We start from the raw sequence: 25,651 nt of genomic DNA on the forward strand, positions 1-25,651 counted from the left end.
TCCCAGCCCAGGGGCCTAACGACATCACACAGAAAAGATTCTTTATTAAGTCTGATCAAAGGCTTATTGTTCGGTGGTTAGAAATCATGGTCTCTCCTCGAAGGCATGTGGCTCGAGAACAACAGTCGATGAGTGTTTGATTTGGGTCCAACCAATACCTTCCTTGGACCCATCTCTCGCTCACTTGCACAGGCCTCCCTAGGGACAGCTGTGGGAGGCTGCAAGTTCGCTTTCCCTCTGGGTCTGCAGCAAGCAGGAAGCAAGGAAGAGGTATCTGTGGGAATAAGGCCTAGGCAGGACAGTGAGTTCTTCACTTCCCCAAGTGCTGGGGAAATGGGTGGGGTGTGTGTGTGTGTGTGTGTGTGTGTGTGAAGTCCTCCACTCCCTTGTTGAGGACCTCATGGCAGGGGCCAACAGGAGACAAAAGGAGGCCACAGCTCCGGCAGAGCTTCTAATACTGGCTAAGACCAGATGGTGGAGTAATAAAGAGGTTCAGCTGGGATGTCACATCATTCTATAAATATTTATTGAGAACCTACTAAGTGCCAGCACTCCATCAGATATGAAGGTCAGAAGGTGAATTCAAAACCACAGTGCCTGCTCTTGAAGTGATAACAGGTCGGTGGTGGGAGGGGCCTTTCCTGGAGAGGTCAGTGGGGGGAAAGGGGGTTCTTCCTGGAGGACAGAGTCAAGTCCAGGGCAAGGGTGCACCTGGTGAAGAGGATTGTGGGGACAGGATCCACCAGAGCCAGGAACAGGAACAACTTTGCGTTTTGAGACTCTCCAGAGATGTGCTGCACATCTGGAACTACAAACGTCAGGTCCAGCTGTGGCTTCTGGCGCCCATCTTTCTTCTTGTCCTCAGACTCTCATGTACTGGACATTGGCACCCAAGTACAGGAAGTCCTAGGGGAGAAAAAAAATAGAGTCCTCTAAGCTGGACATTCTGGGGCACACCTACAGTCCTAGCCTCCCAGGAGACTGAGGCAGGAGGATCACTAATTTGAAGCCAGACCTTATTAAGGGAGAGAGAAGTGAGCAGAGGATGGAGAGAGAGGGGTGAGGGAAAGATAGATGACAGATGGACAGACAGACAGAGAATATGAATCCTTTACTCCAAGGATGCCAGCTGTGAGGAGTACAGGTCTAGTAGAAGCAAGAGCAGGTCAGGGTACATTCCTCATTCTGTCTGTCACTTCCCAAGCTGCAGCTTCCCGGCAGGCCCTCAGACATGTCTTTAGTAGCACCTAAGTTTTGTCTCCATGGCAGAGGACCTGAATTTATGAACTCCCAGCTTCACTTTCTTGCTGGCCTTAAGTTTCCACTCTAGAGGGTGGAACTCCAGGCAGGCTTGGACTGTTTCACAGATCCACCACTGTCTCTGGCAGCCAAGAGTCTAATGAGCAGAGTCCTGTGTGGTAAACCTTACAATCACTTCCCACTGGCAGACACTGAACTAAAGGCTTCCATACTCGGCCCCTGACCTTCATAAAATCTCTAGGAGATTTGAGCTGTACTCCATGAACAGAGGAAAGACCACGGGACAGCTATGTGAATAGTTGCCTAGCCTCATTCTGAGTATCAAGCAGATGGATGTTGGCCACAGGCCACAGCATCACCAGTGGGGTCCCTACATCTGCCAGCCCTTTATCTCACCTTGGACATGCTGCTTAGAGAGGGAACTAAGACTCGGGTGCAGATGGACCACGAAACAGGTCATCACGACGGTAGTCAGGAGAGCAAAAAAAGCAGACCTCCTGCTGGAATTAAACACTGTTCTCATGTCAGATGGGACCGAACCCAACTATCTACATACGAGAAGGAACAAGTCCAAGGAGTGAGGATGATGATGATGATGATATATATATGTATGTATACACACATATGTACATAAAAATATATATGTAAAAATTAATATATCAACACTTCTATATTACTATATACTAATATATATTATATCAATATACTGTATTATATATATGTATACACATATACATATATATGCATATATAAAATATTTATATAAAAGGAACAGAAATGAATCTTGATACTAGGAAGACAGTTGTCAGATATGAAGACATTGAAGAAAACTGTAGTCCCTTCCTGACCCATGTCTCGACAGTCAACCTCTGCAGTTAGGTTGCTCTCTGTTAGAACCTGAGGCCTCAAGGCTCCTCCCAGAAATACACACTAATAAAGGGTCTACATCACATACTGACCCAACATGATTCTATTGTCATTTGCACTGTGGTTTTGCCTCCCTGCTCTGTGAGGATCTTGAAAAGAAATGCCCTAGAAAGGAGATCTGGTCTGCCATGGTTTGGGAGGGAGAAAGGCTATTAGGAATTAGGCCACCTGCCTCATATTTATGAAAATGTTCAAGTCCACAAAGTAGTAGCTGGACACTTTTCAAAAACCCACTCCACTGTCTTTGGAGTGTTTATCTAGCTGTTTAAATTATAAGAATTTACATGTGTGTATGTATGTATGTATGTATGAATGTATGTACATACATATGAATGTATTATGTGTGTGAGATACACACACCTGTTGGTGCATTCCTGAGGATCTGAGGACAACTGTCTCCTCAGTTGTCCTGAGGGGATTCAGCTGTCTCCTACCACGTGGGATCTGGAGAACCAACTCAAGTCATTAGGCCTGGGTGAGAATGTCTTCACCCTGACCATGGGTATCTCTCTCTCTCTCTCTCTCTCTCTCTCTCTCTCTCTCTCTCTCTCTCTCTCTCACACACACACACACACACACACACACCTTACACAAGTGTCTGCATGTAAGACACTGAGGGACCCTGCTCCCAGTTGGCTTCGATTAGTAAATAAATACACCAGCAGCCAATGGCTGGGCAGGACAGACAGAGATGCGACTTGTAGGATTCCCGGGCTTGGGAGAGAGGAAAGGACGAAGCTGAGTTGCCATGAGAGGGGTGCAGGACGGACCAGCCACGTAAGAATTCGGGTGAGTGGCTCTGGTGGGGTGGCAGAGATGAAATACAGAGTTTACGGATGTTAACTCTGGGATACCGGAAGCGAGTGTTTACTAGGCACGGGAAGGATTAGACATGCCCAGCCTTTGAGCAAACCAACCCTAACTCCAGAGCCCTGGAGACAAGTCCAGAGCCTAGCTGTTCTTGTGTGGTAATGGCAGCCTTCAGACTTAAAGGGGGTGTACAGGGTGGGGTGCACTAAGCTGCCTTTGGGGTGCAGCTCTTCCACGTAAGAATCGAGAGGCAGTGCTGAGTGAGAAAGATAGCACAGCATAAAATTAAACCGATAAACGAAACCAGAGTCTTTAGAACTTACCAATGGCCTTCGGAACACGACCCATTGGCAAGGTTGCGATTTTCAAAATGAGCCTTTTAAAGCCCCAGGCTGTATCAAATACCTCCTGACAACATCTGTGTGTTTGCATATGTAATTAATGTATTTATTATGTCTGGCACCTAGGAAGTGGCTATAAGAATTATCATACATTACCATGTTTATTAGAATTTTGAGATCAACTGTGGCCATTTGACCATGAAAGACTGTGGGGGACCCTGCGGAAGATTGAACTTGGCCCAGTTCCCATCCCTTCAGTTAATGGAAACTCAAGGACATCAAAAAAGTGAAGCCCAAGACTTCACGATTCTGTGTCCTTTGTCAAGGGGAGAGAATTTAGATGGTCCAAGGGACGTTTATGAGGCTGCCAGGGAGCTGCAGCTTGTGTGTTTGTGTGTGTGTATCTGTGCGTGTGCATGTGAGCCCAGGTACCCAGGGACCATCCTCTTGAGTAGTGGCTTCCAGACCTGACACGCTGCCCAGCTCTCACCCCTCCCACCTCCAGAGCCCCACGGCACCCACTGACCTTGTGAATCTGGAAGTCGAGGTCGTGGAGCTGAATGCGCCTTGGCAGAGGGAGGGGAAAGCCCTTGGCCAGCTCATCTGTGGGTTGACAACATCAACGAGATGTATTGGCGACTGACAACAATCGATTTTTACCAGAGGCTCAGCGCTCTACAAGTGCTCGATGGGGTGTGTCCCCACTCAGTGATTACCTGACTGTGAGGTACACGTTACCGCTCTTCCCATTTTACAGGTATGGAAACAGTGGCACAGAGTGGCCAAGGAACATGTCCTACTTTCCAAAGCCAGGAAATGGCAGATTTGAACCCTAAGTGGCCGAGAAGGCACCTAAGCCTTCACGTGGTCTGATGGAGGACCACTATTATGGTATGAGGCAGCGTAAGACTGTAATGAGGACCAGCCGGTCACAGGTCACAAAACCGGGCTTGGGCCTTACATTTTATTTTACTGTGGAGTTGGGCAGTTAACTGGAAAATGTATATTCAAGTTGGTCGCCTTGTCTTACTATGACCTATGACCTAATCCTGCTGAGCGCTTCCGAAAGTCTCTCTTTCTCCATAAGGAGTTTACTGTGCATCAAAGACTTGTCGAAATCCCGAATCCCTGTGGAGCCCTGGAAGACGAGGCTGCTGTCACTGTTCCATCCCACAGAGACCATCAGCGCTCTGAGAAGTGACAGCTCAGGTTTACTTCTCAGGAGACTCTGGTTTCCATCTCTGGTGCAAACACTTTCTGCCCAGGAGTGGGGTCAACTGCAGACCTGGAAGGGTCTAGAGCCATTCTTACCGTTGGCATCAGGGTAGAGGCTGTTGAGAAGGTAGTAGTTGAGAAATGCCTGGAACAGGTTCACCTGGGGAGAGAGAGGGGGGCCAGGTGACCACGCAGCCATTTTGTGTCCCAATAAGCAGTTTACCTCAGCCCATGAGGTAAGGGAGTTGACAACAAATCTTTACTTTTCTAATCCCAGCACTCGGGAGGTAGAGGCAGGTAGATCTCTGTGAGTTCAAGGCCAGCCTGGTCTACAGAGTGAGTTCCAGGACAGCCAGGGATACAGAGTGAGACCTGGTCACAAACCAAACCAAACCAGCTACTAACCTTAATCTAATGAGGGCTAGCTAGGAACTCCGCCCCCCCCCCCCCAGAAAAATTAAACTAGAGGAGACTCTGGGATTTTCTACCAGTGGTCTATTAATAAACCCATCATGGACTGAATTAGACCTGGCAGGCTGTTGACAGGCAGACCTGAGAACCTGGATCCAGCTCTACCTGAAGTGCCCACCCTTAGTTTTATGTGGCGGTAATTGTCCTGCATGTGTGTGCATGCAGGTGGGCGTGCATGTTTGTATGGATAAATGCATGTGTGTGGGTGTACACGTACATGTGTGTGCACATGTGTATGTGGTATGTATATGCCTGCATGCATGCATGTGTTCATGTGTGTATGTGTGTGCAAACATGTATGTGTGCCAATGTGTTCCTGTGTGTGTGTTTGCATTATGAAGGACAGAAGTCAACCTCAGATGTCATGTCTCAGGAGCCATCCACCTTATTTTCTGAGGCAGGGCCTCTCACTGGTACCCAGGGCTCACCGATTAGGCTGGGCCTGAGGGCTCCAGAGGTCCACCTGATCCTCCCTAGCACTAGGATTACCATGTTTGGCTTTTTACTTGTGTGTTGGGGATTTGAACTCAGGTCCTCATACCTGGTAAGCACTTTGCCAACTGAGTCAACTCTTAAGCCTCACCTTTTGTTTATAGTTAGGGGACCCTGTGAGCCTCACCTTGCTCAAGACAATCTGAGGGGGACTTCTTTTCATTGCAGTTAAAATGATTCTGCTGAATAACCAATCTTATATTGGGACATAATTACCCCTCGACCATCCTGCATTCCTGAGAGGTTCTACAAGGGCCTGGGCAGATCTGCTCTTCTCTTCCTATTCCGGGCGCTATGGCAACTGCTTCAGAATCAGCATCAATTAACTGGCATCTTAATCATGTCCTAACCAAGGACAGTAACTCACATTGAACATGCCGACTTTGGACTCGATCAGTCTCACTTGTGCCCTGTAATAAAGCAGACTCACAGGTGAGCATCTCAGCAGAGGGGGCCTAAGTGGGGTCACCAGAGAGGGGGAAGCGCTGGTTCCAGAGAGGCAGGAGAAGCAGAGATACAGCCGTGCTGGGAACACAGTCGGGGCTGGGGACGTGTCAAAGCTTTTTGTTAACCCAATACACCTGAGATCTGAAACTCATCGACTAAGGAAAAGCACTGTTAGCCACTTAGGGGGCAGGACAGTAAAAGGAACTAAGCCAACCTGAGTTGTACTATTTATATTTCCTTCCCCAATGGCAAGCCCTTGAGGTTGAAAAGGGTGTCACATCCCAGCCACGCCCCAGTCAGAGTCCAGATGGAACCTGGCTGGGAGCCCACGCACAGTGCCCCCCCGCCCCCCACTGGGAAGCCCTTCCCCACTGAGGATACTTACTTATCTGGATGCAGCATTCCGGTGACCTTGCTGTTGTTGAAAGTTAATGAGGCAAATACATTAGCAACCTGGAAGAGGCAGGGAAAGAAACAGGCTTGGAGGATGGTGGTTCTGATGCTGGGGAAAAGGGCGGGGCCCAACAGCCTCGGAAGTTTGCCCACGGGACTGCAGCATCCCACAGCGTTCAATGCCTTGATCAGTGCGTGACTGAACTCAGACGTGATCGGGTCTAGGAATGGCCGAGACTCACAGCAGATGAGCTTGGAACGGCTTATCTGGTGTTTGCAACCATATTCAGCTCTCAGAGGCCGTGGCTGGCTATCCCAGGCTACCCCAGGACCCAACTCAGCTCTAGTAATGATGATAATGAATCCCATTTTATTTAAAGATGATTTGATGTCATTGGTAACACTCTGAAAGGCTGATACACCCTCTTTGAGGAGCTGCCCTTCAGAAGTTTGTCCTTGTTGAGTTTGAAGCCTAAAACAAGACAGCAAATTCTTCACCCAGTGTACAGAGCCTCTGAAATCTGTGCCCATCAGCCAGGGGCCATTAAGAAAGGAAAACACGTAGTATTTAATTTATAAGGAATTTTGTTCAGGGGAATGATTATGTGGGTGACGGGACCTTAAGAAAGCCACATAATCATTTCTTTGCAACCCCTCCCAACCCCCCAAAAAGTGTAGTAGGTTACTCAGGACTTAGTGAAAGCGGGAATCCAGCCAGTATCCTGACGATGTTGCCAGTGGCTGATAAAGCTGGACGTCAGAATGCAAGGGAGCTTGGGAGATGTAGTCTTCAAGGATCCGTTACATTGTAGAGGCAACAGGAAAGACTCTCCCTCCCACCACAGCCCAGACTTAGAGGAAGACACACACATTAAATAAACAAATCTTCAAATTTGGGCAACAAACACCTCCAAAGAGAATTAACAGAGTGCCACAAACTTAAAAATGCAAATGGTGGGGCTGGAGGGATGGCTCAGTGGTTAGAGCACTGACTGCTCTTCCAGAGGTCCTGAGTTCAAATCGCAGCAACCACATGGTGGCTCACAACCATCTGTCATGGGATCTGATGCCCTCTTCTGGTGTGTCTGAAGACAGCTGCAGTGTACTTATATATAATTAATAAATAAATCATTTTTAAAAATGTAAATAGTAAGGCAGATGGGTGGCAGTAAGAGGAGTCCAGAAAGTCTTCTCTGGAGTTGTAATTTACCACTTGAGAGCTGTGGAGGGTGAAAAGAAGAGCCCTAATGAAGAGAAACAGCATTTGCAAAGGCTCTGAGCCTTACCACGCCAAGTCGGAAGACAGGTTCCCGGGTGGAGCTGGGCAGGATCACAAAGCCTTCAATCTCCATCTGTGGGGTCAAGGACAGATTCCCAGGACTGACATTCAGAAGCGGGGCAGAGACCACTGTTCCAAGGAGCTCCAAGTTCATGTTGGGGTACTTTTTGGTTATCTGGGGGTAGAATGTGGAGACTGATTATGTTAGAGAAAGGAAACAGGTAATAGACTCTAACCAGTGCTTCTTAGCCTGTGGGTTGCGACCTCCTTGCCAGACCTCTATCTCCAAAAATATTTCTCCAACAATTCATAACAGCAGCAAACTTACAGTTATGAAGTAGTGGCAAAAATAATTTTATGTTTGGGGGTCACTACAACATGAGGAACTACACTGTAGAGTTGAAGCGTTAAGGAGATCCTGGGGCTAGGGAGATGGGGCAGCAGTAATGGGTAATGATTGTTCTTTCAGAGGTCATGAGTTCAGTTCCCAGCAACCACCACATGGTGGCTCACGACCATCCGTAATGGGATCTGATATCTTTTTCAGGCACATAGGTGTACATTCAGATTTAGCATTCATATACATTAAATAAATAAATATCTGAACAAGAACAACAACGAAAAGGAGACCCGCTGCTCTAGAGGAAAACAGAAAGGGGACATTGGGGCTGGTTGTATTTTCCACGGTGTTGTGCAGACACCCCACCCCCACTTTCCCCAGCCAGTAGGAAGGGGAACCCATAGGATCTGTGCTAGTTCTCAGAAACTAGACCTAACAAGCCCTCAATACTGCAGGGAGGGGGTTGGTATTTTATTTAATTATGGTGGCTATGTTATTCAATTTAGGACAAGACTGGGGGTGCAGAGTCAATGGAAGAGTTTACTCCCATGATCCATGAGCCATCTGTTACTGAGGGGAGTTTGGGAGCTGGAGGAGATGGGCTACATGTCTGTGAGACCGCAGCAGGCAGTCCCTTTACCGGGTGAGGGCAAGAAGGTAGGGCAGTCGGGAGCCAGAGAATGACAGAAATGTGACCAAGGATGCCTCAGAACTAGCTGGGACAACTCGGTGACACTGAGGAGGCACAGGGCCTGGCCCGGCAGGCCTTGAACATTCAATTCCTTTCCGAAAATTTAATTTGTCTTTAAATGTATTTATTCTACTGTATGTCTACAAGTGGTTTTGCTTTCATGTATGTGTGCACACCACATGCATGCCTGATGCACACAGAGGTCAGAAGGCATCAGATCCCCAGAAATGGAGTTGTGGGAGATTGTGAGCCACCGCGTGGGTGCTGGGAACTGAGCCCAGTCTTCTGTATAGAGTAGCAAGTGCTCTCTGTGAGCCATCTCGCCATCTTAATTCCTCTCTGCACAGTACTTCCGCCTTCCACACAGCGTTAGACGAGCAGAGAGAGGAAAGGGACCTGGGGAACCACCTGAATAACACACTCGAAGGTCTGGTGGTGGCAGGACTAACGCTGGTGTCACCACAGGCTGCAGACAGGCATGTCCCTCTCTGGGGACTAAACCTGCATAAGGGCAGGTTGTCCTGCTGTGACCACAGAGGGGAGGAAGCTACTGACTTATCTTACAGTACGGAGGGTTTTCCACAGGCAGGAAGAAGGGAGTGAACAGCATGCATGTCTGTACGAAAGAACCAACGTGTGTGTGTGTGTGTGTGTGTGTGTGTGTGTGTGTGTGTGTGCATGTATGCACACAGCTTCCTGTAGAGATTACAGAACAGGAGGTCTGGGGGGGGGGGGCTGCAGAGACCACTCAGTGGTTAAGAGCGTATTTGGTTCCTGCAGGGGACTCAAGTTCAATTCCCAACATGCACGTGGTGCCTCACAATCCTGGGGTCTGACACAGTTGGGAAACTGGGGAGCCATTCCATACAGAGTGGGTGTCGGGTGAACAGGGCCCGGGAGGCTTTTCCTCTGTCACCTTTTTTATCTTAGGAATTGTGAGCTATGAGAATTCCGTTTCCGTTCAGAAAAATGTCAACGCAGGGCAGGCTATGGTGGTACAATCTGTAGTCCTAAGCTCCCAGGACTCGGAGAGAGAAGGAGCTGTGAGTTCAAGGCCAGCCCAGGCTACATAGGAGACCCTGTATTCGAAAACTGAGGGCTAGGCTGTAACTCAGGAGCCAAGAACTTTTGTAGCATATGTGCACCCTGGGTTCCCAACCCTGCACCTCAAATGTCCCTTAAAGAAAGCAGAGCATGCCTAGCTTCTGGTAAACCCTCTCTGGTTGTTAGGTGATATTGACTAGGGTGCCTTCCCAGCATTCCTTGGGCTCCTTAATATCAAAACTAGGGAAACCTGAGGAAGACTGACTAGGGATGCTCAGGCCTATGCTGCAAAGACTTCGAAGGGAGCCTGCAAGTCTGCAGTTCCCAGGCCTTGGCTGGAGTCTCCTCACCAGCCTCTGAGTCTGGGTCAAGCAGAGAGGGTCCCCACAGGATTTAGAGAGAAACTTTAGCAAACTGGTAGGCTCAAGTTGTATCCACGAAGAGAGGAAGGGGCTTACCTGGGGAGTGAAGGGTCGGAAGGCCTTGGTGTTCAGCCGAATGTTGGAGTCAGGTGGTAGCTGCAGCAAGAAGACACGGATGTTTAGGGAGGTTTTCACTAGAGATCTGAGGATTGTGGAGATGAATCACATAGTCACTTCTCACTGCTGTCACCAAACACCTGACAAAAGAAACTTGAAGGAAGGTCACTTTAGCTCACAGTTCAAAAGTCCAGTCTGTCATGGCGAGAGCTTGAGGCATCTGATCACCCTGTGTCCAGTCAGGAAGCAGGGAGTGACCAGGACCTGAGCCTACAGAATGGTGCCACCCACAGGTGGCTGGGTTCCTGCCGCAATTAACCATATCTGGGAATCCCACACAGAGATGTCCGGGGCTTTATCTGCTTAATGGTTCTAGATCCTGTCAGGATGACAAGCAGAATGAACCAAGACAGTGGAGGAAGGGCAACACTAGCTTCTGCCTCTGGGTCCAGTTACCTTGGCTACCGTGAGGCCTCTGTCTTACAGAGCGTGTAAATTTCTTGCGGATGGGGGGTAAGACTGTGAACCCATGGGCATCTTTCAGAGCTCTCCCATTTGAGACAAACCCCCAGCTTGCCTGTGTTGGACATTGGGCTGGGCTTTTCGTCCTAACCTTCGGGGGACCCACCACACAGAGCGCCCGTGAAGCAGGTGGGAGACATGAAAGTCCTGTGGTGGAGTGGGGAGAATCCACCGCCTCCAGGACAATGTTACCCATCTTTGTCAGGGTGATCACTGTGTCCCCACCATTGACATCACATCACTGTGTCCCCACCATTGACATTACTTATGACCTCAAATTTTAAGAGGAGCTATAAAAAATAACTTTTGAACCCTGGGAAACCTAAAAGAACTGAGGGGATTATGAGATGTGATGTACCATGACAGCCGCTCTCCTGACAACCAGTACCTCAAGGTAAGTATGAGGAAGACATGTTCCTTCCTTCTGTCCCAAATCACTAAACTAGGCACCCTTTGCACGCCGACTTCAGGGAAGAGCCCAGACAGATTTGTGATTTGACAAAAATACAAATCTAGTGTCTTCATACTTGTCATTGACTGTCCTTTATTCCCTTCCTGTTATGTGACTTTACCTCATCCATTCATTTTTAAATGTTTAATATCTATGTTATACATATATGTATGTATGGGTGTTTCGTATGTGTGTCCATCTGCATACCAGAGGATTGGATCCCACAGGACTAATGTATAGCCGGCTGTGAGCCACCATGTGGTTGTTGGGAATTGAACTCAGAAGCTCTGGAAGAGCAGCCAGTGCTCTTAACCACTGAGTCATCTCTCCAGCCCCCATAAAATTATTTTTAGTAGACATGCAGGAGTTCAGGACAAGAGAAAAACATGAGTTAGACCAGGCCTAGACTAGAAGGTCAGACAAATCTTTGATTGTTATTTGGGAGAAAGAATGTTGGCCTTGGGTTTTCTGGTGACCCAAGAAGAAAACAGAAATCACGCTAATATATTTCTCTGGTCCTGATATTTGCTTAGCTATAATCCACTATTCTCCTGTGGACGCACAACAGAATGGAGGGAGGATGAGCTATGCTGTCCTGGAGAGCAAGGTGAAGCCCAGATTCTCACCATGTCATCGGTGATGGAAAAGTTCAGGTACCCAGCCTGGTGGTAAACCCGGCTGGCTATGTTGAAGGCGTGATCAGAGATGGCAAAGTAGACCATCTGTTTACTGTCCTCAGGCAGGCTCATGGTCGGAGCAGGGGTAGCGTCTGGGGAGCGGTGATTCCGATTAAAAATTTCACCCTGGAGAGAGAAATGGGTAGTCGGATTGTCTACAGTCTACCCCATGGCTAGCCATTGAGCTCAGGGGTTTCCTACCTGGTTGACGAGGGGCATGGACTTGGAAACACCATCCTAAACTGCCCCTCTGGTGATGGACTCTTGGGCAAGTTTGTGTCTCTTTCTGCATAAGGGCCCTGGGAGTGCTCGAGTTATGGAAACAATGGGGTATGTGTTGGCCAGCCTGCCCCCTACCCCCAGTTCCAATACCCTCCCACATCACGGTGGGCACGGTGCTGGAGGTGGCCTCGGGGAGGGTGCCATATAGTGTCACTCTGAGTGACTCCCACTGCTGGAACACTACCCGCCACTCCTTAACTCTGGGCCCCGTGCACAAGATCCACTAAAAATGAGGATAGGCTTGAAGTTAGGGAGCAGGGGACCCAAGAATGGGCACTGGCCTGTGTCGTCGGCTGACTCCACTCCTGCACCCTCACCTTAAACATCACATCCAGCATCTGGGCCTTCGCTCGAGGAGGCGCCACCAAACTGTAGTCAATGCCCAGCACACTGTCGATGTCCGCTGTGACTGTGAGTTAGAGCAGGACCAGAGTGAGGGGCAGACGTGGGGCCTGCTGTGGCCCTCGGAGCAAGTAGCGGGAGAGTGAGCGCTAATTGCTTCTCTAAGAGCCTCCACCTGGGGGCTGGAGCGATGGTCAGAGGACCAGAGTTCAATTCTCAGCGTCCAGGTCAGGCTGTTCCAGGACGATCTGACTCCTCCAGCCTTCTAAAGTATCTGAATTCATGTATACCCCCACACACGGACACACACACAAATATTCACACACACAGCATACACATACACACAACCTGGACCTGGAACATCACCCAACCATGTGGAGGAGAGGACAGTCCAGCCCAGGGCATGTTTGAGTCAGGCTGCCTCTCTCCATACACTGACATAGAAGTTTCACCAAGTCATTCAAATGTAAAGATCAGAAAAATGCCTATATTGTACATACCAGGAGGTAAATATTCACAACCAGGCACGCACGCACATACTTAGGCACCAGAGAGCACAGGCCATGAGCTTCTGTGTTGTTACGCTTTGGCATGCAAAGAAATTATCTGAAACCATCCACCAAGGTCAAGGGTACCTCATGGTAGAAAATCGAGGAAGGAGGGTTTCTAATCACTACTTTCTACCCTTTCGTCTCTGAATATTTGACAGGGTTCGAATATCAGCTTATGAAAAATGAAGAGAAATAGAGACCCCCAGGGCTGTGTGATGCCCTGCCTCCCCAGGGGCACATGGTGCCCTACCTGGCAGAGTTTGGAGATAAGGCTGCAGGTCAGAGGTCACAGACTTCTGGATCATCTCACGAACCTGACAGGAATAGGAAGGGAAAGGCTGTGAGTCTTCACCTTTGGAAGCTCTTGGTGACAACTTCCTGCAAATATCCGTAAATGCTTAGCATATGCTAGGCACAGCAGAAGCACAGGTGATTAAAGAGAAAATTGTATCAGTCCCAACATGGACTCCAACGGGTCCGAGGAGACTGTTCAGAGCGAGTCCAAGGCTGGCCATCTGCAAAGAGCAAAGCGCTGGTGGGCGGTGGTTTGTGAATGACCACCACTCCAGGCTTCTTAGGGGGGAGGACGTGGTAGGAGTAGGGGTCCCGCTATCACCCCCTGCTGGCTGCCACTGGGTCGTGACGGCTGCTGCAGCCCTGCCTCCTGAGTATTCCTGGGAAACCCAGTCAGTAGTCATGCTATATGAACCACTTATAATTTGTTGCCACCAGTGGAGCCGTGAGCTTCTTAAGAGCAGGAAATATATGTTTCCAAGTCTGTTTGCTGTCCTGGCTGCTGCGATAACTTGACTTATTTACTATACAAGCCAATGAAATATGACCGAGAAGAAATGTTTCCCAAAAAATAAACCCAAAAGTAAATACTCTGAAAGGCAAGGTGCTAACTATGTGGCTCCCTCCAGACAACAGGGAAGCCAGGAGGAGGGAAAGGGTCCTACATATAAAGAAGGGGGTCAGTGGGGTGGCTCAGTGGGTAAAGAGGCTTGTGACCAATCCTGATACCCTGATACCTAGGACCCACAGAGTGGAAGGGCAGAATCACCCCCGAAAATTAGCCTCCGGCCTCTATAAGACACCGTGATACATGTGTCCGCCTCCCACAAAAGATAAGTCAATAAATAAACGAGAACACAGGTCATCAGCACGGACTGATCTACAAACATCTTCATCCTCAGCCAATTGAAGAAGTGGAGTTTGCAACAAGATGATTTCACAGGCCGAGAGGCCAAGTGCTGTGTCCGCTAGGAGCCCTCATCAGTGGAAAGCTCCGTGCTGTGTCAACTTACATCTGCTTACATCTGCGTGCATACACAACATTTTCTTTGTTTATGTGTGCACAGGAGCTTTCTGCTTTAGACAGCATTTTTTTGCTTCCTCTTGTGGGCGTTGTATGTCTTACGCATGTGTGCACGTGCCTGTAGGTACACACTCCTGGGCATGCAGATGAAGCCAGAGGTCTACTTTAGGTACCTTCTTCTATCTCGATCCACCTTATTTTTTTGAACCACAGTCTCTCTCTGAGCCTGGAGATCACTCTTCAGCTAGACTGGGTGGCCAGCAAGCCCCCAGGACCTGCCTGTCTGTAACCCCATAGCATTTGGCTACAGATACACCGTGCCGCTGGTTTTTACATGGGGCTGGACATCCAAACTCAGGTTTTCAGGCTTGTACAATAAGTACTTTCTCCACTGGGCTATCTTTACACGGCTGTCCTCTGACCGAGTCTCGCTACATACCCCAGGCTGGCCTCAAACTTGAAATTTTCCTGCCTCAGTGTTCAGGTGCTGGGATTGCAGGTGTGTGCCAGCCCTAAAGCTCTTTCTGATTTGTGGGTTACCACCGACTGCAGTGTACCCATGCATGCAATGAAAGAGAGCGACATGGAACCTTTGCCCTAGAGCTGTGGTCGCAGGTGGCTTCTCAGAAGAGGACAGACGTGTCTAATGCAGGCTTCAGAACCAGCAGTTCAGAAGTGCTCTCAGTCAGGGGTTAGGCAGTGGGGAGGCCATGAGGGCTGGGCAGCCAAGGGTAATAGCTTAGCTTCTCTTCTGCAGCTGAGAGAGAAGATCATGTATGAGGTGCCATGGAGCAAAAGGAAGGGGTGGTAGCCTGGTATATTTGGGGGCACAGCTGGGGAGCTCAGAGAGTCTGTCAGCCCCACCTGGGGTTGTCTCTTCTCTGGAAAGACAATATCCCACCAAACCTCCCTAATCCTGAGCCTGGGTACCCTATTCTTTCAGAGACCTAAATAGTTGTGGAGGAGAAACATGGTGTCCTTGGTCCCAGATGCCCAGCAGGGCCTTCGAGAGGCATGGAAGCCTGGTGCCTAAGGGGGCTGCAGGGAGGAGGAAGCCCTCTGCACTTAAATCCTCGCCACTACCCACCAGCCCTGCGACCTCCGCATCTCTGTTCTGCTCGCTCACAAGACCGGAGGCCAAGCGCTTGTTACATGTTAGCATGTCTTCCAGAGTATGCCTTCCTGGCCCTGAAGGCTCAGAAAGTGGCTCTACCCTAAGCAGGGAAGAACAGGTCCTGGAGCAGCTCAGCTGCAGATGAGAGCTTACAGGAAGGAGATGTCTGAGAACTCAGAGAGCCGGGGCCAAGTTAGATCTTCAGCTCTGCCAAAGCACCCAGCTCTTCACAGGCCCCACTGTTAGGAAGGCCCCCACCCTGCTCTGACCCGGAAGCACTGCTAACCCGAAACACTTCTCCGACTCTCTCTGGCCTCGCTTTTAAAGTCTGAGGTCGAGCCCAGTTTGGTGTTGATGTTTATAACCCCAGGATGATGTCAAGCTTGAGGCCAACCTGGTCTATATAATAGGAATCTGTCTCAAAACATCAAAATAATAATAATAATAATAATAATAATAATAATAATATAGGCTAAGATCATGCAAAAAATAAAAATAAAAAACTTAGCTCTTTGTTCCTGGTCAAAACACAAGATCACACAACAACAGCTGTTATTTGTAAATTAGAATAGAATATTCTGCATTCGTCATATTAATTGAGCAAAACGATAATTAGGGCACCGTGTTTTGTGATGATTACCGCAATGTACGTCACTGTATCACCACTAATCATTAGCAGGAGCAACAGCAGGGATATCAGTCATTTTGGGAACACGTCATGGGTGCCTGGGTCTGAGGCTGGCAAGTTCACCTAGCCCGCGGGACCACACGTGTGAAGTGTGTTCTTATGTTCCTGCTTCAACCACCAGAGGGCGTGCAAAGCCAAATGGGCATGTCTGTGTGTATCTGTGTGTGTGCATGTGCGTGTGCATGTGCGTGTGCGTGTGCGTGTGCGTGTGTGTGTGTGTGTGTGCGCCCATGTGTACTCATTCCTTCTTCATTTTCTGCTTTTCTGCAGTCATTGTTACAGACACAGCTCTGGCACTCAGCATTTCACAACTGAGATTTTGGGGTGAAAGTGTGTTTACAGAAATTGAACATTTGCATGGAATAAAAAAAAGTCTTTGTTCCAGTGAAAGTTTATAAACTGTGGAGATGGAGGCTGGAGTGATGGCTCAGTGGTTAGAGCACTGGCTGCTCTTCCAAGGGTCCTGAGTTCAGTTCCCTGCAACCACGTGGTGGCTCACAGCCATCTGCGATGGGATCAGATGCCCTCTTCTGCATGCAGGTATACATGCAGACAGAGTACTCGTCTACGTACAATCAATAAACGCTACATAAAACCTGGAGATGTCATACTAGCTTTTACACAGGAAAATATGACACAGTTTCACTGCCTCTGCAGTCAGGACAGGGGCTCATGATTTTGCCCAGTTCCCACCAGCCAGGTTCCTGCCAGGTCCCTGAAGGCACCGGGGCAATGACTTCTTTTTGGACTTAGGATGAAGGACGGTACGGACATGCTAGGCAAGACCAGAAGGGAAGGGATGGGGATCTCTCTACACCCCATTTCACCTTGGCCAGGCCCCTGGCTGTTTTCTGCCTAACTGGGTGCAGCTGGAGTCTAGAACCTTGAGTTCAGCTCTACCATAGGCTGGCTCTATGGCCAAGGCACATGGTCTTTCCCCTCTGAGCTGTGATCTCCATGCGTGTCTATGAGCCCTGATAGCATGCCCAGATGCAGAGGCCTGTGGGGAAACCCACTGGTCCCTGCTGGCCTTTCTTACCTTATTCTCCAGTATTTTCTGAAGCTTGGACTTGATCTGGTTGTGGAAGAGTTTCACCAGCCACCTGGGCAGGGGACACAGCACACAGTCAGCTGTGTGCCACTGGGTATAGGGACAGTGGGGACGGAGAAAGCCAGATGGAGAGATGGCTCAGCGGCTAAGAGCACACACTGCTCCTGCGGATGGACCCAGGTTTGGTTCTCAGCATATCAGGTGGCTCACAAAACCACCTGCCACAGTCAGTATGGCTGGCTCCAGCCTTCTGCCAGATCTGCTAAGATCGGGGGACTTGGGGGTTGGGGATCGGAGTCTGGGAGGCCAAGCCACAAGTCCCTCCAGCGCCCAAAGCTTCCTCCCCTGATAAGGTCCCTTAGTCTATTGACTTGTTGAAATAGCAGCTCAGGGCTCCTGCCCAAGGTTTCTTCACCAGTCTGTCCCAACAGGGTCCTCAAAGGATGGTCTCATGTCCGTGGGGCACTAAGCATGCTACATAGTTCTGGACACTTACCAGAACCCACCAAGAACCATACCCAGGGGGACCCAGAGGTGACTCACTCCACACTTCCTGATACATGCACCTCCAAATCATAAATGCGGCTGCTGCACCCAGAGGCGGTGACTGTGGGCCGTCCTGAAGGATCCATGCCCAGGAGGAGGTCCACTGAGATGGTGATACCTTTGACATCCAGGTCAAAGGAACCTTTAGGTTTCCTGGAGGAAGTCAGAGGCCCAGTTATTCATTGTGGCTAGGATCTGAAGCCATTGGGGGGATAAAGAGGAATCTGGGTTCTTACTCAAAGCAAGTAGGTGCAAGCAATGGTTTACAAAACAGTCACAAATGTTTAAAAAAGACCTAAACATACGTAAAACAGCTTTAATCACAAAGAAGAGGGCAAGCAGAGTGCGTTGGGATTGGCAGAGGTACTTCTAGAAAGACCTGGACCTTTCAAAGTCAGGAAGGAAGTGTTTGGTAATCTGCAAACTGGAGAACAAATTTCACAATATACACAGTGAAAAGAACCATTCTCTAAGACAGTGCAAGACTCCTTACCGTATGAGCGGGCACGCGGGCTGGTTCTCTAGTCCGCACAGTGAAGGAGCCAGTAAGGGAGAGAGCAGGGAAAAGGAACCCAAGCCCGAGCAGCTCTAACAGGAAACGTTGTGGAAATGACACTGCTGGTTTCCACCCACAAGGTTGAGAAGCCTTTTAAAGATGAAGGTAAACAGACACTGCAGGCACAGTGGCCCCCAGAGGACCCTGGGAGAACTTTCTGGAACAACTCGGTACAGCTATCCAAGTTCCAGAACACACGATCAGGCCCAGACACCAGATTCCCAACTCTTTCTCTCTGATGCCCGTGTCGGGTAGCTCACTGAGGCATCATGGGTAACCGCAAAACAAAACAAAACAACAGAAAACCCGAAGAAAGACAAGGAGCGGGGCTGGAGAGACTGCAGCAGTTACGCATGCGCACTGCCCTGGTAGTGGATCCGAGTCCAGTTCCCAGCGGCCACATTGAGAGGATGACAAACATCCGTAGGTCCAGGACCACCGTGATGAGGTGCGTGTGACCACCACAGGCACCTGCAATAATGAATACCTTCCCACTCACTCACCATACGCTCACCACCTCTCCCCCGTCGTTCAAAAGAAAATCAACCTAAAGGGAACTAGACAGCTTGAATATGCATTCATGTTCCAGACAGCTTTTTTCAGTAACAAGGCAAAATGCGGTTTACTTGTGAGTCAAACTCTATTCGAGGACTAAAATGCCAGGACACACGGTGATGGGATGAACTTCGAAGTCTAAGTGTCAGGAACAGACGTGCGTGCGGTGTGCGGTGATCAAGTTCATAGCAGGGGTCCAGGCAGGAGGAGCTGTGCAGGCTGGAGCTTGGGGGGCAGAGTGGGAAGTGGGGAGTCGTTATGACTTTCTTTGGGGTGAGGCCATGACTCCACAACCCTGTGTCTGTGATTGGAAGCCACTAATGTACATGTGTCAAATGATCAGCGTCACCCTCTGAGAGTTTCATGAAAAACTAAATAAATAAAAAGGCTCTGGTTGGTGGTGGCACACGCCTTCAGTCTCAGCACTTGGGAGGCAGAGGCAGGGGGATCTCTGAGTTTGAGGCCAGCCTGGTCTATACAGTGAGTTCCAGGATAGGCAGAAACCCTGTGTCAAAAAACAGAACTAATCAACCAACCAAACAATAAATAAGAAAGCAATTTTGAAAGATAATAGAACAGAATTTCATACGCTCACGGAGGACGGTGGTTAAGGGCGGATTGGAGACAAAGGCTGGAGGAAGGGGTGCGGTTCAGTGCCCTGGTAAAAGGGAGAGTTCACACAGTTGCCACACACACACACACACACACACACACACGTGTGCTTACGACATGGCACTTACAAACACCTACTGACCACACTGAAACAGCAGAGAAACAGGCAAAACTAACTTTTGTAGGTTTATTTTTATTTATGTGCATGTGTGCTTGGGTGCCTGTGGAAGCCGGAAGAGGGCATCGGATCCCCTGGAGCTGGAGTTACAGTGAGCCGTGAGCCTCCCGACAGGAAACCAGGAACTGAACCCAGGTCCTCTGCGAGAGCGGCCAGTGCTCGTAACTAACTGCTGAGCTCTCCCCAGCCGCACAAACAAGAGTAGGAATGGATGGATACTGCCATTCCAGCGTGCAAACCTCAGTGGCCGTGTAAGAACTATTAAGATTTGTGCCTCCTCCACTTTTACACCAACTCTGTAAAGCTGGCCATTTCACACTTCCGGTGGGGCGCCGTGCGTACCGCGCATGCGCTTTGCAAAAAACACGTGGCTGGAAAACCGCACAGCACACTGCGGGTCTCAGTAGACGTGACCAGACCACCCGGCTGAAACTGGGCAGCTCTTCTGTCCTGGGCTGAATTGTGTCCCCAAGTGCACGTTAAAGTCCTGCCTCTGTACCTCTTGGTAGTGACTCCGCATGGAGACAGCCCCTTTGGAGAGACGAGGCAAGTAGGACAGGTCCTCATAGGACACTGGTTCTCAACCTTCCTAATGCTGGGACCCTTTTATACACATCCCCAGCCATAAAATTATTTTAGTTGCTCCTTCATAAGTATATTTTTGCTATTTTATTATGAATCGTGATGTACATATCTGTGTGTCCCTATGGTCTTAGGTGACCCTTATGAAAGGGCCATTCCGCTCCCCCAAACGAGTTGCAACCCACAGGTTCAGAGGCACTGTCATAGGAGGTAAAGATGCAGGAAAGGAGAGACTAGAACTGTCAAGAGCCCACAGGGGACTGTGTCAAGCACAAGCCATGTGCAAGCTGAGGAGAGAGGGCTGCGGCCTCCTTGACCTTCTGACCTCTCCAGACCGTAAGTCACCCATGGGTGTTTCTTCATGGGGATACCTCATCTAGGGGCTGGGATGCTGATGACCCCAATAGCTCTTGATACAGGGCAGAGGAAGAAGGGCGAGCTGGCTGAGCGAGTGAGGCTGCTAAGTGTCTCCTGCTCCACGGACTCAAACTCTTCCTACTCTTACAGCCTCTATCCAGGGCCTCTCCGAGGGAGAGCACAGAAGGCTGCCTCCCAAGGACAGCTCCATCTCATGGGAGGTCCTAGCCTCAGGCCCTATATCTGTGTGTAGGAAACAAACCAGAAACGTGCTATGTGGTCTCGTTCCCGGTTTCATGTTCATTCAGAACCCTCAGGGAAGCAGGCCTTAGAAGATGTGGAATCTAGAGAGAAAGAGACTCAGAACTTGGACTCCGGTGCGCACTGTGGCCTGGGTTACACCTGTCTGTCCATTATGTGGTCTTTCTGATGACCCAGGAAAAAGGAACAAGGGCCAAAGTCATGGCCCAAGAGTGGAGGGAACTTAACTTACAGGAAGGATTTCTGCGCCTTCCACTGGCCTCGGACGCTGATGGAGGAGTCAGAGATGGAGAGACTCAGGCCCTGGCCTGGGAGCGGCTTCAGGGAGGATCCACGCAGCTCACAGCTCTGGATCTTCAGGCTGCAGGGAGATGGGAGGGAGGTATGAGACAGGTGCCCAGCATGGCTGCCTCAGGAACCGCGTTTCCTCGTCACAGCCCTGACTGGTACAGGCCCATGCTCCCTGACTCCCAGAGTTCTTCCTGGCAAGCCTCGGACAACCCTCCTCAGGTCACTGGGGCCTGCAGCAGGCTGGTACTAAGCATCGGGGGACTATACTCTGAGAATGGGGTTCAGTGGCTTGCAGGTACACAGGACTGGGCCCTGTAATCCATGGTGGCCTGTGACAGTATCCTGGGGTGGGCTCTGCATACACTGTGTAGGATGGCAGACCCTCCCTACAACCCTGTGTTCCTCATGTCTAGGAAAGGGACCAGATTTAAGAAAGCCTGAAATAGCCCTCAGAAGAGACTAGGAGGAACCAGGGCTACCCGTGGGAAAGCATAGGTCTCAGCCTTAAAGACTCAGCGTAGGTGCCCCTCCTCCCTTCCCTGACTGCACCAACCACAGAAAGTGATGTGAGCGCTCAGGACACTTCATTTTAAGCTGTAAGCCTGCCTTTCCCTTCTCGGTCACTCGAGGTAGCTAGATTCTGAATTAACCTTCGAAGGGACAGAGCAGCAGCAACTCTATTAGAAGAAAAAGACTCAGGCCACACACCTGGGAGGCATTAACAACCGCTGTGTGTCCAGTGTAGGGACCCAGCTCCCTCCAAGAAAGCCCCTCTGAACCTCCCACTGCCTGACCTAGTCCTGAGCTTTGTCCCCTTTCCAGTCACCTATAAAGCTCGTAGTGCCCACGGCCCACAGGCTTGATCTTGAAGTCCCCGCCGAAGTCAGCCAGTGTGATCTTGCGCAGCTCTCTCTGCAGAGACAACAGTCCTTCCTTGGCCGCTGCAGACAAGGAAAAGCTGAGGTCAGCCTGGCCACCACGCCTCCTGCCCTGTGCTCTAAATTCTTCGGTGGCTCCCACCATCCCTGGCTAGAGAAGCTAGCTTCCTTACTTCCGGTAGTCACAGCACAGCCTGTCACGTCAGATAGTGCCAGGCAGCATGGAAGTCAGGAGGTATGTGTCGTGCTGTTGTCAGAGCATTGGCCCATTTTACAGACGAGAACAAAGAGGCCTTTACCAACAACACGACCAGAAAAGTCTGGGTCGCTGAGTGCCTGGGGTGTGGCCCTCTTTTTTGTCCTCCCTAGTACTGGGTCTGTGTAGAAAACACACTGGGAGGGTTTCAGGGCTAGAATTCTGGCTGTGACATTTTTCTAACCAAGTGGTTTTAAACAAGTCTCCAGGTGTACTGGCTGGTTTTGTGTCAACTTGACACAGGCTGGAGTTATCATAGAGAAAGGAGCCTCAGTTGAGGAAATGCCTCCATGAGATCCAGCTGTAAGGCATTTTCTCAACTAGTGATCAAGGGGAGAGGACCCAGCCCATTGTGGGTGGAGCCATCCCTGGGCTGGTAGACCTGGGTTCTATAAGAAAGCAGGCTGAGCAAGCCAGGGGAAGCAAGTCAGTAAGTGACATCCCTCCATGGCCTCTGCATCAGCTCCTGCTTCCTGACCTGCTTGAGTTCCAGTCCTGACTTCCTTTGGTGATAAACAGCAATGTGGAAGTGTGAGCTGAATAAACCCTTTCCTCCCTAACTTGCTTCCTGGACCAAATGTTTGTGCAGCAATAGAAACCCGAGTAAGACACCAGGTATCACTTCCTCTATCCATCACGAAACAATAACCCCTTCCTCATGGGCATAATGGAGCAAAGAGCCCAGCCTGTCAAACCAGCAGCAACTTAGAACAGAACAGGCTCTTACAGCTCATGACTGGCCTACAACAGGTACCCAGAACCACAGAGGAGGGTTAATGTTATTAAAAGTGTGGAAAGAACCAAACACCCAACTTCAGAGCACTGGGTGTACACACTTGGCACATGTGCCCGGGGAAAAGGGAGGTTCCCAAACCAATGCAGTTAGTGGTCTCACTCTGTTCTGCCCCAAGCCGGGCATTAGTGACATTCATTTTCACCCTTTCCAATGAGACCTCTTCTTTAGGATGTGTATGGCAGGATTCCTCCGAAGGACTGCCGCCCTTTGTCTGTGGATAATTCTTACTGAGGGTTCGACTTTACCTCCCCCCGGAAGCCCTCCCTGATTTTCCCTTCTGTTCATAGCCTGTTTTAGATCCCATCATCCCTAGTCAACTGAAGGAGTGTTATGACCTCCGTTAGACAGCGATGGAGCTGGGATGCGTTTGACCTGTACAAGCATTCCAGCTCCATCGCCCTTCGGACACGATAATTCGGTGTCACTCTCATATCTTGTCAAATACCTTTTCTCAGCCTGTAAAGTTGGATCAAGCCTAGTGGTTCAGAGATGTAACCCAGGCTACTTAGGAGGCTGAGGCAGGAGAATCCTAAGTTCCAGGCCTGCCCGACCTACAGAGTGAGATCAAAGCTACCCTGGGTAACTTAGTGAGTTGCTGTCCAAAGTTCAAAAGCAAGAAAGAGAAGGTGCAGCTGCGGCCATAGCTCTGTGGTGGGGTGCCCGCCCCACGCGTGCAAGGCCCCGGGTTCAATCCCCAGTGTGGCAATGAAATTTTAAAAAGGAAAAAACAAACAAACAAAGAAAGCAAGCTGAGAGTAACATGCATCTAATGGCACCTTGCAGGTATTGATCAATACAGTTTTACTGTTTGGTAAGTCACGTGACTGCCACTCAGATGCCGGGAGGCCGCACATCCCTTCCCCACCCCCAGCCTCGCTTGGTCCCTCCCAGTCTCTGTCTCTAGGTATGATTTGTGGCTTTAAGTCATGTTTTCAAATTCCACCAAGACTCTTCCAGAGGACCGTCCCAGTCACTTGGTAGGGCCCTCGGCTGACTGCCTTCTCTTCCCAGCCTCTCTGCCCACTGCTAACTGCTTTTCCCTGTTACCTCCTCCTTCAGCGCTGGACCCTAAACCTTCCTCTCAGTCCCGAAAAGACAAGCTATGTGCCGAGGTCAGCTATGGGCACGTATCCACATATCCTCCCTTACCAGAGGGACAAGCCCTCCACACCCAGGCTGTGCCTGCTGTCCCGCCTCCTAGGCCAGCCTACATTACAGCTCCTTACCGTACTCCAGGCCCTTGTCCGTGATCCTGGCCACCAGGGCGGGGTTCGTAGCCCGAGCCCCTGGTATAGACAGGAGCAGCAGCCCCAGCAATGTAGGGAGCAGAGGCCCAGTCCCAGCCTTCATCCTGGATGCTCTATGGGTGAGTGAGGACTGTGACAATGTGAGCTGGCTCTGGTGTCCTAGCCAAGGCCCAGGGCTAGGGGGCGGTTCTTGATGGAGGGCGGGCTCCTGGAAAGAGAGGCCCACAGACTGGAACCAGCTTGCAACACCACTGGGGTCATTGTTAGTACTGCTCAGGTTAGGACGGTGGGCCGGGTTCCAAGGGGGTAAGCCACGCCCATTTTCCCCTGCTTGGAGAGGGGAAACCCCACACTCCCGGGAGGTTCTGCCTTGCCTCTCAGCCACTGCTAGGAAGGCTTGGTGTCAGAGACAGGAAACTGAGGTTCACTAAGGGTCACAGCCCAGCCCATGAAAGCGGGAAGGAAAAATAGGTTTGGCTCCTCCTGCTCTCCGTTCTTGTAACTGTTTTTGTTTAAAGAAGGCACCTCTCCTCCCAACCTCGCTATGGGATAACTGTCTGGGCAGCAGCTTGGCCAATCGTTACAGCACCACGCCAAACCAGACACCACCCAAAAGCTCTCAAAACAGCCTTGTGCCCCATGACCCCAGCAATATTCCTTCTGGAACGTGTTGTGCATAACAGTCTATGCTCTATGTGTCGAGCTGCCTTGCTGTGCGACCCAGGCAGAGGAGCGAGCCAGCTAAGGGGAAGGGGGATTGGTCATGGGGATTTTTAACATGGTGGTCTTTCTGAGGGAGATTGCGTGGTGCCGTCGTCTGAGAGGGTTTGGCAGTGTCTGCCTTCCTTTCCCTCTTTCTCTTATACCTTTTGTGAGGATCACATGTCCTCCCTGTTTCTCTGCATTAGTGAAAATTCTTCCGTTTGTTTCCTTGTCATTGGAGATGGGGAAAGGGGGTGTTCCTATGTAGCTCAGGTTGGTCTTGAACTCTTGATCCTCTTCAAGCCCTTTCCACTTTCCTAGTGCTAGGATTGTAAATGCAGTTTATGATAACGATGTTAGCTGTTAAGCACTCTAAGATTTACAGTGCCTGCCCTCTTTAGCTTTTCCTTCTGAGTACCTAATACAATGCAACTCTCCTGACCTGCCCCGAGGGCGCACACAGAACCGGTGTAAGCATGTAAATCGAATGCAGGAGGCTCTGAGGAACAGTACTAGGGCATGCACAAAGTCCCTGCATGTGAGCCCCAAACTGCAGTGTTCCACAGCCAGACAGTAAGAGGAAAATAAAACCGACTCTCACTCGGGGCCATGAAGACCGAGAGAAATGGGTAACCTTCCTGCCCACAGT

The 25,651-nt window shown here is 50.0% G+C and overlaps 1 protein-coding gene across 1 annotated transcript; it reads right to left on the reverse strand.

Annotated features, from left to right (window-relative positions):
• Positions 1–519: 519 nt before the first annotated feature.
• Positions 520–24,425, reverse strand: LBP (lipopolysaccharide binding protein). Its single transcript, XM_080924692.1, has 15 exons — positions 24,280–24,425; positions 21,950–22,064; positions 21,065–21,193; positions 17,729–17,884; positions 17,174–17,237; positions 13,265–13,328; positions 12,439–12,530; positions 11,789–11,965; positions 10,169–10,228; positions 7,643–7,810; positions 6,349–6,416; positions 5,884–5,926; positions 4,650–4,713; positions 3,865–3,941; positions 520–906 (listed from the first exon to the last, which is right to left on the reverse strand). Exons 1-15 carry the CDS (start codon positions 24,401–24,403, stop codon positions 862–864), a joined length of 1,446 nt encoding a protein of 481 aa, XP_080780818.1. The 5' UTR covers positions 24,404–24,425; the 3' UTR covers positions 520–861.
• Between the last annotated feature and the right edge of the window lie 1,226 nt (positions 24,426–25,651).

This window comes from Micromys minutus (genome assembly GCF_963924665.1).
Source record: "Micromys minutus genome assembly, chromosome: 11".
Taxonomy (NCBI): domain Eukaryota; kingdom Metazoa; phylum Chordata; class Mammalia; order Rodentia; family Muridae; genus Micromys; species Micromys minutus.